Source organism: Akebia trifoliata, chromosome 1 (assembly GCF_017979445.1).
Source record: "Akebia trifoliata isolate Shusen 1 chromosome 1, ASM1797944v1, whole genome shotgun sequence".
Lineage (NCBI taxonomy): Eukaryota > Viridiplantae > Streptophyta > Magnoliopsida > Ranunculales > Lardizabalaceae > Akebia > Akebia trifoliata.
The window spans coordinates 24486444-24505499 of NC_141375.1; the positions used below are offsets into that span (position 1 = coordinate 24486444).

The following is a 19056-nucleotide window of genomic DNA, read 5'->3' on the forward strand; positions in this document are numbered from 1 at the left end:
ACAGATCAAAAACATCAAATCAATGTCATTCTCATTTGCATCCTCCTTATTTTACGCATTGTTCATTTACTCACGAAGTTCTTAAAAGTCACATACTATTAAAGAAGTCGTGATTAAATCAGTGAAGGAAAAAAGTCACGATTTATTAGTGATTTTGGCAATAAGTCGGAGACTTTGGTGACTATGATCCCTTACCGATAAAAGAAAAATTGCTGAAAATTTTAAACTGCAGGATCTTGAAATTATACCAAAAAATTTAAACTCTCAAGGGATCTGAAGTTCTCAAACACATAAAACCCATACAAACCTTATGGTTACCACAGAAGTTGATTCCTACATGCGTTTAGAATAAAAAGTACAACAAAGATTTATATACCAATCTGTTGTAAGTATTAAAATAGATAAAGATGCTAGAAATTCAAAATTTGTACAGTGTACAATGGGTCTGAATGAAGTTGAGATTACAAATGGAAAGGTGCTTAAAAAGGTTAAAAGGGAGATTGAATTTTATGAGGCAGTTAATAGTTGATCAATTGCCGACTTGCCTAAAATTAAGGAAGATGTAGATGTAGGTCCATCTTTTAACCTTTTTTTTTTTTCAGAGGTTAGATAAGTTGGAGTTGAACCCACAACATAAAAGTTGCATGTCTATGTCAACTGAGCAATGGGTCCAAGTCATTTTTTATGCGTAAGCTAACATTGAACCCAAAAAGGAGGTCTATCTAGTTACATGGCATCTATACTTTGCCTTTATATACTTCAAATATATGAGTATGATAATGTTCATGTACTTATTGTTGTTGTTGGCTGTTGGACTCTTGGATACTTAGGCTTTATAGCACTTTAGGGATGGAAATAGTTCCTACAATCGCATGCTCCAATCCCACAGAAGTTTCCTCACATGCATTTCTTAGCTTCATATGGTTGTTTATTTAAGTTTGATGCATTGAGCATATTTAGAGACTTCTTTTGTCATTTCCCGAAGTTTCAACGAAACTTTCTCAATATTCATTATTTCCACACTGGATCGACAATTTCCCTGAAGTTTTCTCATCCCAAGATGATATATACCTTGATGTCAAAATTTGATAACCAGGAACTAACTTAATTTGATATGATTTTCCATCTATTTTTTAGGTTTCATTTACCCCAACTTGATTCTAGGTTTCTCCTAGAACATTAATTCAAGAGATTTTGCATTTGTTGACTTGTAATTCATATTAAGGACGATGCGAAACTCTCCCTATGCTTGTATATTTTAGAAACAACTAGTATAAAAAGGATTTAAATTTTTATTTACAAAGGAATATGATAAAGAGAAGTTTTATTTTTTTATTTTTTTAAATGAAAAAGAAAATTTACAAACTAAAATCAGCTAGCAAACCACCTGTAGTCTAAACATTAAAGGGAAGTCAAAAACAGAAATAGAAACACATGGTGGAATTATTACCATTAAGACAAAGAAATACAAAAACAAAGTATGTGATTGCATAATTTGCAGAAACATTCTAAATATTAGAGAATGAGAGAGAAACTGAAGGGACAGAAACACCAGTTAAAAAAATCAACCTTACGATATCATCACCAATCTCCGGAGTAATACTAATGCTTCGCCTTCTTATTCTACGAGCTTCTGGTATTGGTGCTCCATCTGACCTGTAATTACGTTTCCGCATAGCTAATTAGGTCATACATAGTTACACTTGATACAATTATGCAAAGTACATACTAAGGAAAAAAGTAGACTTAAAACAAAAAATGTAAAATTTTAAAAACAGAAAATAGCTAAATACATTGTCTGAAAAACAACTAAAATACTGAAAATGAGCATAAAAACATGTCACTGAATTTATAAAAAAAAAAAACTTTAATCCTATCAAACATGCATCTATATAAGTTGGAAATATGATGTATAAGTTAAGAATGTCCATTTCTCTGAAACTTAAAAGGCATCCAGTGATATTATAATTTGAAGTACTATCTTAAATTTCGACATATTTCAACCAAATACACCAAAAAAAAAAAAATCCATTCAAATGTATTGGCAGGAAAACAATGGAATATAGAAATGACAAAACTTCTTTATTTTGATAAATAGAAATCATGATATTTCGCCCCTTTACATCTTGAAAGTACACTAAAGGTCAATGTTCATGCCAAGACATTACATTTAATAAACATTCTCCATTAGCATACTCCAATTGCATTAACAGTGCCACTAAAATCTAGTTGAACTGCTCCTAAACTCTTATATAGATTCCTTGTGATCTAACACTTCTCTATATGATTTTGGAAAGCGAACATCCACAGTGGACCAAGTTTTGAAGGACAAAACAACTTAAGATAAAACAAAGAAGTGTTCTAGTCATGGATAGGGTCACACGATCATACGCTTTATCTAGGACAATTTTGCCCACCACCCCTGAGGACTCTGACCCAGATCTAGATTCAATGCTTTTGTTTGTAATCAAGACCACATCAAGGATTTTCCTTCATTTTACAGAAGCATTCTGCTCATGACTAATTAAGGGTCTCAATGGGTATCCTGTTACCTGATTACCTGGAACCGATTGGTTGGTTTTGGGTCTACCATCATGGACCCAATCATTTTTCAGTTCAGTTCTAGATAGCCATCTTAGAGATCCAATAAGAACCAGGTCTCCTTCGAGTACCCAACTAGTGGATTAGTTTTTTTTATAACTAGTGGATTAGTTCTAGATAGCCATCTTAAAGACATATTGAGTGTAATTCCCATGACCTAGGTTCAAACCCTTGAACCAACTTCACCTTGCTAACCACCAACCCTTTACCTATTCAAAAAATTAAAAAATTAAAGAGGCCCTAAGGGGCAAATCATTTCAATAATCAATAGTCTTTTTTATATGCTTGCAAGACATCTATTTATAAGAAAACAAAACCCTAAATTAACTAAATACCAAAGAATCAAATATTAATCATTCATATCAGTAGCATAATTGTTTACTAATAAAGACAAAACTACCCCTTATTTTCATCACTTCCATTATACCAAAAGTTTTGAAATAGTTTTTTCACGCAAACTATCAAAAACTCCAGAAAGGTCGGGAGGTAATAATTGGGGATCACTTAATGAGCTTTCCAATGCATCTAACAGCTTCTCAATCAGATATATAAGTTTTTTTAGTCATGATTCTTAAAAATTAATGACATCTAAAGATTTGATGAGTATTGAGAACCTCGACCTCTTTTCGAAGCACATTTTTGCTATGACTTCAGACGATATTGATCTTCACCATGTGATTTAGAAGACCTACTTTGGTCTACATCGTGTATTTGGAAGGAACATAATTCTCGTCTCTTTTGAAAACAAGTTCGCGAAACTATGGCCTTAGGCATCCTCCAATAGGTTGATCATCTACAAAGGAGTTTTGGCAGGTGATGTCAGAGAATTTGGCATATAAGTGGGAATCCTTGATTTTCAATCTATTGGCCCTCCCATACGTGGATGGATCACTTAAATGTTATCCTTCGCTTTGTTCCTTCTTGTATCATTTGCAAAGAGGATTCTTTCTCTTTCTGGTTACTTTACTTAGTAGAGGTCATGTGTGTTAATATATCATATGCCTGCACAAATAGCTAGTTTTTTGCCTAATTGATGAACAAGCATTTTGCAGTTATGCAGCCATTTCATATGAAATTACAAACTGATATAGCTTCAAATGTACAACTAGGTTTTAAAAGCAAAAGATAACATGAAATTAAGAGAAAGGGAGGATATTTAGCGAGAGAAATAACCAAAACATCATCATCAAAAAACCTGATCATTTACAATTAAGAGAGATGTGAAAACTACACACATTAAGACATCCTTTATCATTTACAATCTTAAAGTGACATTATAAATAAACAAATAATCGATGCAATCAGATTGTGCTGCTATAAATGTAGAGAGTGAGTTCAAATTGGCAATATTATCATGCATGGTCTAAATATTAATGTATATGTTGTAAATAGATAGGGTGATAAATTGACCCAAAAAAAGGGTGTTATGGACATACCCTTTCACGTTTTGGAGAATATTTGAGATACCCCGCTTTGTTTTCAAACTAATGACATGTCCCCTTGAACTCAGTCTTTTGTGATAGACAAATAGAAAATGACACGAATATCTTCATCTTCAACCCGTAGCCAAAACACTTTTTTTTTCTTAAAACCGGTCATCTTCAACCTTAATATTCTATCTACTCAACCTCCAGACCTCAAGGAAAAATTGGAATTTTTGGAAGTAAATCGGGGAAGGCGGATTTGGTGTGCAAAGTGGATATAGAAAAGGCCTAGGATCATGTTAATTGGAACTTTCTTTTGTATCTCATGCGGCGTATGGAGTTTGATGGGAAGTGGATTAATTGGATGAGCAAAAATGTGTCTTCAGTTTCTTTCCCTATTTTGGTGAATGGAAGTCCAGTTAGCTTTTTTAGAAGTTCAAGAGATTTAAGACAAGATGACCCTCTTTCTCCTTTCCTTTTCAATATTGTAGTATATTAGTATAGTCCCACATCAGCAAGGTACTCTTGGGTTGTGCAATGTATAAAGTTGGGGCAACCCTCTTCTTGCAAGCTGATTTTCAAAGATGAGTTAGGCCCATGGTCTTTGACATGGTATCAGAGCGGATGTACCTCAAGGATGGGTTGGGTTAGTATCTCTTACCCTGTCTGAAGGGGGAGAGCAAAGTATCTCCAGCCCTAACGCTGAGGGGGAGTATTAGCATAGTCGCACATCACCAAGGTACTCTTGGGTTGTGCAATATATAAAGCGGGGGCAACCCTCTCCTTGCAAGCCGATTTTCAAGGGTGAGTTAGGCCCATGGGCTTTAACATAGTGGAAGCCTTGGGTGGTAGGATGATCTCATAGCAACCTCATTAGGTGCCTTGTTTGGGTTCGATGTTTCTGAGCTAGAGCCTAAACTAACTAATCTTCAGTTTGCAGAAGACACGTTAGTTTTCCTGGATGCCACCCCAAGTCAGGTGTGCTTTCTTAGGGACCTATTATGCTGGTTCAGGGCAGTATCAGGTCTTTCCAATAAATTTGAAGAAGACTAAGATTCATGCAATTGGGGATTGTTCCTGATATTGAGGCTTGGGCAAATTTTCTGGGGTGCCAAGTTAGTTCTCTACCTTTTAATTGGGCCTCCCGTTAGGAGTAGCTTTCAAATCTTGTTCGGCTTGGGAAATAGTTGTGAAGAGGGTTAAGAAGAGACTTGGCTCATGGAAATCAAAGTATCTTTCAAAAGGTGGGAAGTTGACATTGATTAGGAGCACTTTGTCCAGTATTTCGACTCACTTTTTACCGTTGTTCACCATGCCCAATAAGATTGAGTCCCAATTAGAAAATCTGGTGAAAGACTTTTTATAGAATGATAGGAGTGGCAATTGTAAGTTCCATCTAGTTAATTGGAAGCTAGTGTGTAGTCCTAGGAAGTTGGAAGGTCTGGGGATTAGAAGGTTAAGGTTAGTAAACAGAGCGTTGTTGGGGTAGTGGCTTTGGCATTGAAAATGAGAAACTCTAGAGGAAATTGGTAGCCGCTAAGTTTGGGAAAGATATTTTTAGTTAGGAGTGTTTGTCGAGTAAACTTTTGTTTGGGTGTAGTGTTTGGAATAGTATCTCAACTTTGGGAGTTACTTTGGGTGAGCATATATGATTTGAGGTGGGTAGAGGGGATCGCATTCATTTCTGAGAGGACCGGTAGTATACTGATACCACTTTACAGTTTTTGTTCATCGGTTTGTACTCGTTTTCCATGAGAAAAAGAATGTTTGTCTCTACCTTCTTGATTCCTAATGAGAAGGAAAAGTAGTGGGATCTTGGTCTTAGAAAAAGATTGAATGATTGGAAGATCGATGATGCAATCTCTATTGTCGATTTGTTAGCCTCCAGCGGATCCTTCATTAGATAGAATGGACCGCCGGATTTGGAAAGGAAGTGACGATGGTCGTTTCTCCGTAAATTCTTATTACTCTTTGCTTGAAGGTAATCAAGAGTGTGTTTTCCATCTTGTAGGAACCAAAATTATTCCCTCCTTGGGATTAGCAAAATTACCAATTCAAGGAGATCAAGCACAAACGAGCTAAAACCTGACCCAAGAGATCCGATCAGAATAAGACATTAAAGTGGGGTCAGCCCACTCAAAGAGGATTGGGACCCTCTTCCTCTTCCTCTTCCTCACTCTTCCTCTATAAGAGGTTCGGCCCCCGCTTCTTCTATGAGGGTTCAACCCCTCTTCCTCTTCCTCTATTAGAGGTAGAAGCCCCGTTTCCTCTATGAGGGTTTGGCCCACTCTTTCTTTTCATCCAAGAGGGTTTGGCCCCATATTCCTCTATGAGGGTTCGACCCACTCTTCCTCTTCATCCAAGAGGGTTCGGCCCCTTCTCCCATTTCATTCTAAGAGGCTCAGCCTCTTCTCTCTCTTACACTAATCTGTCCCACACCAAAAGTATTCAGCTCCCTCTAATTCCATTCACTCCTAAGAGGTTTCCACTCCTTCCAATTTCCATTCCTCTCTATGACGTGACCCCAAGAGGTTCGAACACTAAATTTGACTCCCAATATTACAAATTATAAAGAGGATTGGCCTCTTTAGGCCAGATTACTCTAGCAACTGACAAGCTAAGCAGCAAAGGAATTGTTGACAACCAAAATAGTAGCAGATGCATAACACGACTGAGTTGACTCGAAGATTGAACAGTCACCGAGTTAGACCAATTACACATTAAGCCCACTCCTCATGCAAGTTATAAGAATCAAGAAGAGCGGGTCTTCAATGTCATTAAGATCCTTTATTATCATAAATACTGGTAGAAGGTTACAACTAAGTTATTAACCACCCTTTAAGAAACTACTCTATAAATAAATAAGCATCTCCCATTCAAGCCTGAGGCATAAGCCACACAAAAAACTCTCTGACACTTATTATCTTCTTCTTGTTCTACAATTTAACTAAGATCTAACTTGATCGTTTGAGGCTCCTTGGTTGGCACCCCATCAGTGTCTTTTCATGTTAAGACGATTTCAGGCTGTGACCGGAGACTTAGAAGCATCACCGGAGAAGACGACCAAAGATGTTCATCTACTATAACTCGTATTTGAGGAGAAGTCAATCAATCATTGTAACACGTATCTCAAGGAATAATTGATTATCTTTGTACCACGTATCTTAGGGAGTACGAGACCAAAAAAATCTCCTACACATCTTTTTTTTATTTGGGCCTCTAAGGTTCCAACTAAAGTCTCCTTTTTTATGTGGCTGGCGACTTTGAACAAGCTTCCAACGGTCAATCTTCTTAAGCGTAGGGGTCTCATCTTGGTTGATTATCGTTGTGTGTGCAAAGTGAGTATTGAGTTTGTGGGGCATATTCTTATTCATTGTGAGGTGGCCTTTTTGGTTTGATATCACTTCTTCTCTTCGTTTAAGGTTCTTTGGTGTCATCCTTACTCGGTTGTCTCTCTTCTTTTCGGTTGGAAATCCCCACCCTTTTCTAGTAGGTTGAAGATTTTGTAGAAGTTAACTCATTTTGCAATTTGTTGGGGCTTGTGGAAAGAAAGGAATATGCGCACGTTCAATGGGAAGGAGAGCAATATGCAAGAGCTTATTTTCAATATCTTTGGTTTTTTATTTTTGCCATGTAAGCAATTTAAGGAATTTAGGCGACTGTTTTTTGAAGTGATTCTTGCCTGTCTTTTTCAATAAAATTTTACAAATAAAAAAAAAAAATTATGGAACTTTGGGCAGAAAATCAAGGGTTTTTACAAAGGGTTAAGCTAAGGTTGAAAACAACAGATTGAAGATCAGATTAGATTAAAAGAAGTTTACCATAGAGGTTAAAGAGCTTGAAAATGAAGGATTTAGGGAGAAAAATTAGGGTTTTAAGTTGAAGATGAGGACATTTAGGTCATTTAGCATTAGTCTACAAGAGAAGACCCAGGTCAATGGGGAATGTCATCGGTTTGATAATACACATGGAAGGGTATGTCTAAGTCACTCTAAATTTATGGGACTATGCAAGTGCATGCCTCTTCTAACTCCTAAGTGCATGCAAAATCAGACTGGTGTTTGTATTAGTATCAGAAAACAAAAAATTCTAGTTTAGTAAATGCTAACTTAACTTCCAACTTTTATAGGAAAAAAGTAGGTTAAGCTCAGTCAGGGAGAGCACGTCAAAGTGTATAAACTAAGAATAAATGTGTATTATATGGAAAGTTAATCATCGATCAATATGAAATGAGTTTTTCGTCACAGTTTGCTTGTTAGAACACAATAATGTCAAGGTGTTGCAGATACAAATAACGAACACCAGTACTGAACTAGAACTCCATGGAGAATAGAAACAAGAAAAAAATTACCAGTATTCATCAAAATAAACTTCCAGTCACCATGCAATTATTTGATTTTTAAGCTACTTCAAAAAATTGAAAGAGAAATGAAAAAGATTACATTTTCCTAAATTGTACACTAGACCCATTATCCAAAATAAATGCATCATTCTAGGAAGAAACCTTGATGCATCCATATCCGCAAATTCTTTAAATGATTGTCTGTAACCACTAAGCATTGAACGTCCACATGCTCGAAGGGAAGGATGCTCCGGACTGCAAAAGTGCAATTCAAAACTAAGCTTAGAATACACAAAATAAACAATAGCACCACATTTAATTTAAAGCTTCAATTCATCGTACAGAATTTACTAGAGGAGGAGACCATTTGCACTTTGGATGGATGATTTTTTTTTTTTTTTTTTTTGTTGCATTAGTGTCTAGTCTAGTTAGTTTGGTGTTTAGTAGAATATTTTGGTATTTTATTAGTATTGGGTTTTTTTTATGTTTAGTTGGCCTCATTAATGGTTTTTTTTATCAGTAGGTGGACCAATTACTTTAATTAAGTGGGCCACTTCTCTTTATTATTAAACATGTTTTAGGCCCAATAAGGCTATTTTGGCCTTTTTATATTATTTTCATTAGATTAGGATTTGAATAATGATAGGATTAAGATTTTTAAGTTATTATAAAAGGTTTCTTTGCTGTAAATTTTCTCTAAAGATGGATGTTGTGAGCAAAGAAAAGAAATTCTCAGTTTTCACCAGATTTGGATCATGGTGTGAGACAATTCTTGGTATGAGACCAAGGTATCGTCTAGTTTTGGCCGTAACTACAAACATATTGCACCAAAATATTTTTATTAGACATAGCACATCCTAAAATACAAGTAGCTTAGAATTAAATCAAAATAACACTTCCAAGCATAACATTATTCATTTCTATTCCTATAACATGTCAAAGCAAATAGGAATTAAAATGTAAAACCTTGAACTAGATGTCCGTTGTTCAGCAATGACTTTTCTCCTGCTGTGTCGCCAAAATGCATTTGTAATGTTGGGCTCACTATATGATAAGCTTACACAACCAAAAAGAAATTCAACAATAAGTAACCACATTATATCAGCTTCACTTTTTACAGGTCAGAATTGGAGAAATCATTCTATTGGTAACAGGCACAACAATGTAAAAGTTTTTTTTTTTTTTAAAGGATAAAAAGAACAGAGGAAGTAGTCAAATTGGAATGTTATTTATGGCTTGAAATAGAATTGATCAAGATAAACACTTAATTCTACCTTAGTTTTCCCTCAGAAGAGGCTGTTGGTCTCAACATTATATTCTGCAACAGAGGACCTGACACATTCAAAGATGCTTCTATTTTCTGTTGGTATGTGGATTCAAGGGTCTCCTCTTGCCCCGGACTGCAGTAGATGCAACAAGGAAACAATTATAGCATGAGAAACAGAAGTCAGAGTACAATGTATAAAAATAGTAATAAACGAATGATAAAAGAGGGAGTAGCTTATAACACATACTATTTTTTAAGTTAATTAACAAAGATCATTTCATTAATAAAATGAAGGTAGCAAAAAAGGGAAATGTGTTTCCAAGATCCAAGGGGAACAAAAATGAAAAGAGGGGAAGACAATTCCTGTGAAGCTCATATATTAGGGATAGTTCTCTTTTGTCTTTTCTATATCTGCATCTTGGGGGTAGTTCATTTTGCTTTCTATATCTGCATTTTGCGCCATTAATTAGTGGCTAGCTTTCACTTATTTACAACAGATGTCACTTGCAATACTGACATGATCAGGCTGCAAAGCTAACTACAATACTTGTACATCACTGTCAATGGAACTTGGACCCATCAGTTGGTTAAGCTTGTGAGGAGTTTCTTAGACTGGCCAACTTGAAAGGTAAATAATATTCTGAGACTTCAAGTATTTTCCATTTGTAATTATCTAAACTTACACCAATGAGAAAGAATATACACCATTAGGAGCTCTCTATGGATAGCTCAATGCTGGTCAAACAGTGGGGGTAACCCAAGATGGAAACAGATGGAGAGAATATGGAAACCAAGATTGTATTCAATTTGGTATTGTTTAGTTGACCATTTAAGCTGAAAAGCTTATGCACTTACGTGTAGCAAGGCACATCATAAAGCAAAGAAGAGAACCAAAATGAATTCATACACTAGTTTGAATTTTGCTCATTGGGGAAATAATGCTCCTAATACTCTAGAAAGAAAACTACAAAACCGACTAGAATATGACAAGCCACTGTTTAGGTCATCATATAGTTTCAAATCAGTAATTGAATCAACATTTCAAAGTAAAAGAAAGGGGACCAAACAGTCTCTTCTTACCTATCAACATCTGTTCTATCTAAAAACCCATAAAGAGGACTGCTTGGCTCAAGAGGTGAATCATAGGATTCATTTTCTGCAGAGTCGTCCTTCCGTGAGCCGAAAATATGGGACATGAAGATTGCCCTGGTTGAATAAGGAATTAGATGACCCGGATACCTCATAAGATCGACCAGCAATTCCACATTATTCAGAACAACTATCGCTGACATATGCTTATATGAGTCTGGGTGTTCAATCGGTCCCTCGCTAGGTAGACCCTGAAAAAATAAACAGCAAGAACTTTCAGAGATTAGGTAGTAAAATATTTTGTGGAACAGATTTCTTTTGATTCAATAATTGAAACTTATATCTGAAAATATATCAAGAGGCAAATACACTACAGAAAGGAATAAGTTCGAGCAATTTACTACTACAGGCCTATGTAACAAGGACACAGACAGCTGTTGGTCTCTGACTCAAATACCAAGTGTTAAACAAATTGAACCTCATAATTGGATACACCAACATGTCGAGACAGTTTATTTCAAAATTGATAAATATATTTTCAGAATACTTTTTTTAAGTACACAATATAGAAAGAATTTAAATATATAAAGAATTCTTAAATTGTGTAGGGATGCGTCTCACTCACAAATACGAACCACATTTGTGTCAGATAATGCATTCTTATCAAATGAGTCCATCGCATGGCTAAAAACAAGAAAAACTTACCACTATAAGTCTACTCTCAAGACCGACGGTATCTGAAAGAACTTTGAATAGGATTGCTCGAGCCCGGCATGAGCCATGCTTTATTTGTCCCAACAGCTGGACACCTTGATTCTCTGATACATGAGATATTTCCTCCAGTGCATCTTTTGTTGGACTTGATTCTGAAGTTGGCCGTTTATAAAAATCAGAAACCTGTACATGGTAAACATTGAATCATGCATTGAAAAGAAATTTAGCATAAGGAATAATTTCCAACAATGGTAACTCGATGGTGTTAAATTTTCTTTCCATTTCTTCTTTCCTTTCCTTTTTTTATATAGATAACTGAACTACCCTTAGTAATTAGGCAATTTTAACTTCGTTGAAGAAACCAGCACATCATATGTTTGAACCCATGAGTCCATGACCACTACACAACCACCATCTAAGCTATCCCTTTGGGTGGATACACGCCAACCATGTGAGCAATCGTTTGGGTGTACGGTGTTAATTTTCTGTCACTATATAATCAGCCGGAATGCATATAATTATATTTACATGTTAAATCAGCAGAATGAAATAACCAACATTGCTATACATTTTGAAATTTTGAATGTTTCGGAGTGAGTTGGAATGTTTCACTACACATGATGAATCAAGCCATACCTTGGTAATGTAAGTGCACATGTCATTACGTAATTGTATTTGAATATATAAAGATTTTTTTAATTGTATGAGAAAGGGGATATCTAGCAACTGGCAAGCAATCAAGCATTATATGGTATTAATTTACATGAACATTGTAACTAGGAACTACTATTTAGAAAGAATTCAGTAGTATATTTTTTATGGTAAATACACACACCAACAAAGGTCTAAAGATCAGACAGAGAAAACAACAAATGAAAGGAAACTGGAAAATAAACGAGGGAAACGAATCCATGACCTTGTTAAAATAGTTCGGTACTCAAAGGGGCAGATTATGACAAACAATCAAAAATGTTCCTTGAGAAAACTCACCAATCCAGCAATCTTTTTAATCATTGCAGCTGGATTTGAGTTCAGACCTTTCACTGATGCCACAATTAGTTGCTTAAGCATGGAAAGCTTCTTATCTTTCTCTACATCTACAAGAATGACATCAGGTCTGAGATCCTCTATGCCCAAAGAATAAAGCTCATCCGGAGAAGGAATACTATTAAAAAGCTCCTTGAACCTTTTTTCCTGCACATAATGAAATTCAATCAAGTAATAAACACATTTCTATGGCTACTAGGTTTTAACAAACGACTAGCTATACCGGTCAGATTCAGAATAAATTCTAAAATAATATAATTTGGTAATGGAGAGGCAAAATAGGTATATTACAATTTACCAATAAAAATATATGCATAATTATAAGTAATAACATATGAACAGAATAAAACAGTTGTAAGAGTAGGAGTACATAAATGCCAAGAAAAATCATGTCTCTATTTTTTATTTTTTTGATAAGTATGTCTCTATTTTTCTTTTCTTTATCATGCCTATCAAGCTCATAGAAAAGGTGCGTGTAGGAGAGTTAGGGATGTAATTAGAATTTCTATTTTCTAGGATCAGGCTAATAGAAGTATGGAAATACATGAGAAGTTTTGAATTTTCCTGGCTAATTAAGTTATTCAATAATAGTTTAAGGACATGTTGGATGAATGAAGAAAAAGGGTCACAGTAATTATATATAAGAATAAAGGAGACATGAGTTTATGGGTCACACTATGAAACTATGAGAAAGGTGATTGAAAAAAGATTTAAGACAAAAAATGAATATATTAAAAAATCAAATTGGTTTTATGTTAGATAGACTACCATTGAAGCAACCTTTCCACTTAGACAAATGATAAAGAAGTGTAGAGAAAAAAGGAAGAATCTCATGATTTTTTTTTACCTAAAGAAAGCATATGAAAAAATACCAAGAAAATTAATTCGGTGCATATTGGGGGAAAAGATCCCAAATGAATATTGACATATATGAGAGGGTTGTGACTAGTGTGAAAACAAATGAAGAGGAAAAAGACTTCCCAACTACAATTGGATTACATCAAGGGTAGGCTTTGAGTCTGAATTTGTCTGCTCTAATTATAGAAGTAACTTCCCACATTCAAGATAGCATACCTTGGAGTCTATTATTTGCAGATAATATAGTATTAATTGATGAGGATAGAGCAGGAGTCAATGCAAAACTAGAATTATAGATAAAGGAGTGGGAATCCAAGGGCAATAGAATAAGTAGAACCAAAACCAAGTATATGGTATGTAAATTTAGTACTAATACCCATGAAGAGGAATGTCCTGTAAAAATTGAAGGTTTGTAAATACCCCAAAACAACCATAGAATCCAGGCTATTATACACAAGGATTAAAAGATTGAGGAAGATGTTGACCATAGAATTGGGGCCATATGATTGAAGGATCTGATGTGTACCAAGATCAAACACATAATACGGTGAAACCCGGCATATACCAAATTGGTCCAAACCATAGTCACCAAGTTGGAATCCGGGTTTAAAAATGGAAAGGGAAAACTTTGTAAAACACGGAAAAATGAAGAAAATAAATAAATATAAAAAATATTAATGTTAATAATTATGAAAAAAGAAATATATATATATATATACACACTAGACATTTATCGTCAGTTTTAAATATATTTTTGATGAAAAAATCATTATTAAATACCTATGCTTGATAACATGTGTCCACACAAAACCATACATTTTCTGATGCCAAAAAAAATAAATAACACTCTAACCACCAACATATCTTTTATACAAAACAAAACACTATTGAAAAAAAATTAAAAACCCATAACATCAGAAGTTATCAGCAAATCTCACATTAACATTTCTAAACCAAATCACAAACAACCATAGGGCCACAGAAATTAACTATAGGTCTACAAAAAAATGGGTTATTATTATTTTTAATTTTTCTAAAAAAAGGGTTTAAAACATAAAAATGCATTTTTTTTAAACAATCACATTTTTTATTGTTTTAATCATTAGAGGTACATAACGCATTTTAAATGAGACTTTTTTCAAAAAAAGAAAAATGGAGTTCTATGAGACTATGCTTCAAACAAATCTTATAATATCACAATGAATAAGGAGGTGGTTACAGTTTTGATGCTATCTTGCCAAACCAACAAAAAAAAATGACCGCAAAAGACAATAATTTTGGATTGATTGTCAAAGATCCATAAAGTTTGACACCAGCCAAAGCTCTTAGGCTCAACATGGGGTGGCAGCTATATCCATTTCTTCCTTAGTTCTACCTTTGCCTCTCATTTGCTTTGGATTAGGGATGGTCACCAAAGAACTTCTTAGTCTCGACTAACCCCACCATGGAGTATCTTGGAGTGCCAAGGTTGGGTAACAGACTCTACCTGGCCTAGATCTTTGTTAGCTTCCACCCTCCTTTAGCAGATGTTTTTCTTAGTTTTATGGATTCAGAACTAGTAAAAACTGATTGAAGGTTTAGAAAGTTGGTGATCAATTAACAATTGGTAGACTAGTTGAAGGTGTCAGTGTGTCACTAATTTTTGTTTTGATTTGTCTCATAAAACCTTATTTAATTTTGTTTGGAACCCGGCATCAAATGAAGTTGTTGCCAATGGTTGGTGATGTGAAGCCATTGAATATACCGTATGAGCTTCTCTCACACGTGTGCTAGCTCACATGTGAAAGTAGACAAGCACATAGCCATGGATATTCTAAATGCAGCAACATACATTTTGTTTACTACTGTAGTATTAAAATATAGTGGAGATAGTGAAAGCAAATATTAACTCACTCTCAATAATAAAAAAAAAGACATGGCTTTGGACACAATGGAATGGAGGAATAGGATTCGTGTAACCTACTCCAAATCTTTGGGCAGCTTATGTGCATTACAAGAACTAAATTGCATTAGGTTTGGGCTTAATACACACAGGAACATGTTATAAATGCCTCCCGCGTTGCTACCATCAGTGCAAATTGTGTCTCAAAACATTATTGTTCCAATACTTTGCTCACACATATGGTCTGCCCTACGCTTCTACAAATAAACTCTTAAAAAGAAACCAGTGCCGGGCAGGCAACAGAAGCAAAGTCTAACAATGTAAAGAAAGTTATCAACAATCAATTCAATATAATAAATGGGTTTTTTCGTAATCTACACAACAAGGACATTCCCTTCTTCTATGAATTGGCACTCTCAAAAATCGTTAGTATCCACATGTGGAACACATGCCAACACTTTTTCAGGAAAAACCTTAATTTGTCCAAATATGTTGTTTGCAGTTACTATTTATGTAGTGGTTAAATGATTTTTATGTACATCAGCTTATTTAAGTGTTTTCTTTCTACGAATATAAACTTCAAGTATTCTAAAACTATATTTCTTGACATATGGGATAAACCATAAGAACTTGTGAAGTCTGTCAGCATATCAAAATTGTGGGTGATCGGTGTCTATAACACTTGACACTAGTGCTGGACACTAATGATCAGTGTCTATAACACTTGACACTGGTGCTGGACACTAATGCGTATATCCATGTCATTGTTACATCAACATGTGGGCCCTTATCCCAAAGATCTGGGGTCAGCTAAATGAATCTTGCTCTTCCATTCCACTCTTTCCAGAGCTAAGTGTTTTGAAAGTGAGTTCATTTATGGTGTCATTTCATTCCACTCTTTCCAGAGCCAAGTCTTTTGAAAGTGAGTTCATATAAGCTGCCATTGATCTTAGGTAGTAGTAATTTTAAGAAGGATTTTTTTTTTTTATTTTATTTTATTGATGAAGTACTTTTTAATTACATCAATAACTCGGTGCTGGTGAGAATTGAACCCAGGTCTATGGTATCACCACCCATAGACTTTACCAACTAAGCTAGCTGGCACCTGCATTGGTTATATTCTTGTTTGCATGGTACAAAGTATCTTATCATATCGGAATGTATCAACTGGTATTTACCACCGTTTGAACATTCCTGAAATCAAATGTCTTGGACTTTTTCGATTTGTATCAAAACGTTTTGGTTTGAATTGTTATGTGTCAAAAACAAACCAAAATCAAAAATTCCGAAAAAAGTGATAGAATCTCTATAGCAATGGAATCTCTAAAAGAATATTGATTTAAATAGTATCATGAATCCGTACCCCAAAAAAAAAACAATGCAATGCAATCTCAAAAAAAAAATATGCATGTGCTTTTCAATATCTGCTTTTTTGCGGAGAAAGTTATATTTTAAAGAGCCATTCTCAAATGATTAAAATAAGACACCGTATTGTCCCATTTTTCTTCTGATTAAAATTAGACACCTTACCATTAGGCAACAGGGATTTGATAGCTTAGTGAAAGTTGAAACATTAAACACACTTCAATGCAATCTAAAGAGGTGTATTCACAGCAATATATACACATTGTAGAAGTCAATTCATAACCTAAAATATGTTTTTGTTACATTATTTATCATTAAAATAATATTTTACGTCTCTACCGAAAATGTTTCGGAAAATTCAGGATGTTGTGTTTTTTGAATCAGTGAATGCTTTGATTTTTTTTCTTGACCAGAACAACATTTTAAACCTTAATCGTTTGTAACATGTGTATGTGTATTTGTACGTGTGTGTGTGTGTGTGTGTGTGTGTGTGTGTGAGAGAGAGAGAGAGAGAGAGAGACGAGAGATGCATATGGGAGCAGGTATGGAAATTGCTCCACAATATTTTATTCCTCCTGCACTTGCTCCCAATATTTCCTACACTAGGATTCCACTAGCTCATAGGGAAAATAAAACAATAAAAACATCTTTGATCGGTAAAATATAAACAATAACCATTAGTATATGAAATAGACAACACACTAACCCATATCAATATAATCTCACACATGAAACTCCAAACATGCAGGTACTAATACATACCAATTATTGTATCATAACCAAACAATGAAAGCATGTAATACATACAAATTGTAGAAAAATAGTAACATCGTACAACTGATACAAATCCTAAAAATGTTCATGACAACATTACAATTTCTCAGACAATTCAGCAACCAGCAAATATGGTACTGAAGAAAGAACCATTAACTTAATGGCTAGTAAATATTGCATGTGCCAACCAAGAAATTTAAAGCAACCACTCACCGGAATGACAGAGAAGAAACCATTGGGAATCAACCCAGAAAACCTCCCAGTGGTCCAAAGAATTTGTGATGCTTCCTGAGATGACATTTCATCTTGCTCAGCATTGCACATTGATTCCTTACAACTCAGTGTCTTTTCTTGAGAAACCAGAGAAACGGATTGTAATTTTTCAATAAAACCTGAGGGCCACCAAGAATCACTGGAAGGCCCTGGTTCCAATGGCCCCACATCTTCTCGAGTTGCCTCCATCTCTTCAAAGCTTTGAAATAAAAAACCATTTCACCTTACTTCTCACCCCATAAAGGACATTTTAAATCTAGAAGATATTCTTATACAACAATTAATGAACCTATGTACTTCTCGTACAACGATTTCCTTGACCTGAAGGTCACAGAGCCTGCAAAATCGAGACCAATATATTAACTAAAGAGGTTGGAGGTTTCTGGAAATTGCTCACTCTAGACCAACTTATAAAAAGAGATTTTATTTCACCAAATTTTTGTCCTCTGTTACAATAGCGCTGAATCAGTTGATCTTTTTCTTAGTCATTGTCTGTTTGTGGTGAATTCATGGTCCCATTTTCTTCATTTGTTTAATATTTTATGGTCTTCCTGAACAATTGTTCGTCCTTATTCAAGTGCTGGGCTACAAACTTATTCTCTGGTAGGAAGAAAACTATTTGGGCCTTGCTTCACTTTGCAATATGCTGGGGTATTTGGTTGGAAAGAAATAGGAGAATCTTTTTGGGGGTTGATAGAGATCACCATGAGATGATTTTGGTTATTCTTAGGTTTTTGTTTTATTGGTGTAAGATGGATGTGGCCTTTAAAGGGATCTTTTTTGAGGAGTTTGCTTTTAGATGGGATGCTCTTTGCTCCTAGTAAAGTTTTTTTTTTATTTCTGGCTCCGGTGTCCTTGTAAGTTGTCGTTGGTCATCTCGACCGCCTTTTTTATTCTTTATTAATATATTGTTGTTTACCTATCAAAAAAAACTAAATATGTAGATACAAATGTCACTTGGTAAAAAGTATAATGTATGTTGTACATTAGCTTGAATTACATTCCAATATTATAAAACCATAAACAAATAAAACGATAGAGAAAAAAAAATATGGGGACTAAAGTGTATTGTGTTAAAAAAATAGACAAAAAGTGAATGGCATCTAAAACACAGCAAAATCTGGCAAGCAGACCCACCTAAAAGACAGATGAAACTTATTCTCTGGAATAGGCGCCAGTTCCAAAAACATAATTCCAGCTTATATCTAAGACACAAGAACAATGTTATTAGGAACCAAACAGAATAAGCCAATAAATTGCATCCATTAATGCCCAAACAGGAATCTTCGAGTGAATTTGTAAGCTTTAGCACAAACAAAAAAAAAAAAAAACAAAACAAAACAAAAAAAGCATACAAATTTAAGGAGCTAGCCTTATCGTGTCCAATATATAATAGACGCTTGCTAAAGAAAGTAAATTT

The 19056-nt window shown here is 34.8% G+C and overlaps 1 protein-coding gene across 5 annotated transcripts in view; it reads right to left on the minus strand.

The window, feature by feature from the left end:
* The window catches only part of LOC147411142 (putative serine/threonine-protein kinase SIS8), a 39449-nt gene that overhangs the window by 9238 nt on the left and 11155 nt on the right, over positions 1–19056 (minus strand). For 4 of the 5 annotated variants that reach the window (XM_086445006.1, XM_086445003.1, XM_086444987.1 and 1 more), the window contains 9 exons: positions 18774–18841; positions 17577–17973; positions 12428–12631; positions 11429–11620; positions 10715–10974; positions 9642–9767; positions 9334–9423; positions 8530–8622; positions 1570–1656 (listed from right to left, as the gene is read on the minus strand). In XM_086445006.1, the coding sequence (XP_086301132.1) occupies positions 1570–1656; positions 8530–8622; positions 9334–9423; positions 9642–9767; positions 10715–10974; positions 11429–11620; positions 12428–12631; positions 17577–17825 (1301 nt within the window). In that variant the 5' untranslated portion in view covers positions 17826–17973; positions 18774–18841. The remainder of the gene's footprint in view (positions 1–1569; positions 1657–8529; positions 8623–9333; positions 9424–9641; positions 9768–10714; positions 10975–11428; positions 11621–12427; positions 12632–17576; positions 17974–18773; positions 18842–19056) is intronic. The other variant, XM_086445016.1, reaches the window with a different exon arrangement.